Source organism: Triticum aestivum, chromosome 4B, assembly GCF_018294505.1.
Source record: "Triticum aestivum cultivar Chinese Spring chromosome 4B, IWGSC CS RefSeq v2.1, whole genome shotgun sequence".
NCBI lineage: Eukaryota > Viridiplantae > Streptophyta > Magnoliopsida > Poales > Poaceae > Triticum > Triticum aestivum.
In genome coordinates this window covers 36,093,199-36,093,729 of record NC_057804.1, presented here as the reverse complement: position 1 = coordinate 36,093,729, position 531 = coordinate 36,093,199, and the positions used below count along the sequence as shown (strand labels likewise).

The 531-nt window shown below is 62.7% G+C and overlaps 1 protein-coding gene across 1 annotated transcript in view; it reads left to right on the top strand.

The window, feature by feature from the left end:
• The first annotated feature begins 322 nt into the window (after positions 1-322).
• LOC123090854 (HMG-Y-related protein A) overlaps positions 323-531 on the top strand; it is a 1,668-nt gene continuing 1,459 nt past the window's right edge. The window contains exon 1 of the mRNA XM_044512207.1: positions 323-520. Within this exon, the coding sequence (XP_044368142.1) occupies positions 510-520 (11 nt within the window). The 5' untranslated portion in view covers positions 323-509. The remainder of the gene's footprint in view (positions 521-531) is intronic.

Here is a 531-nt window from a genome sequence, read left to right as displayed (position 1 = left end):
CCGGCGTCAGAGTGGCGGCCGGCGGAGGGGGCTAGGCGCCTATTTGCAACTTGAAAATGAGAAACGTGATGGACAATTTGGAGAGAATTCTGACCCCGGGATTTTGTCATAGACAAATGTACGAAACAAATCCAATTTGTAAGAACAAAAAAACTGAAGCGAGAAGTAGAAACAGAGCGGTGGAACGGCCGGACTGCACTGCCCACCACCACCGGTGTGGGCGTGGCGGGTCGTGGGTAGTGGGGATGCGCGAGTGGGAAGGGAAGAGAAGCCGGTCGCGACAGACCACGGCCCGCCCGCCCGCCCGCCCGGCACCACCCGACAGATTCCTCGTCTGAACCGTACTTGCATTCCATTTCCGCCCCGCAGCGCCTACTCAGATCCGCGTGCGCTGCGCCCCCAATTCCCACCCCCACCCCTCCAAATCGCTCACTCCCACACGCGCTGCTCGGCCTGCGCTCGCGAGAGAGACAGCCGAGCCAGCGGGCGACGCACGCACGCAGGCCGGCATGGCCACCTCCAGCGGCGACC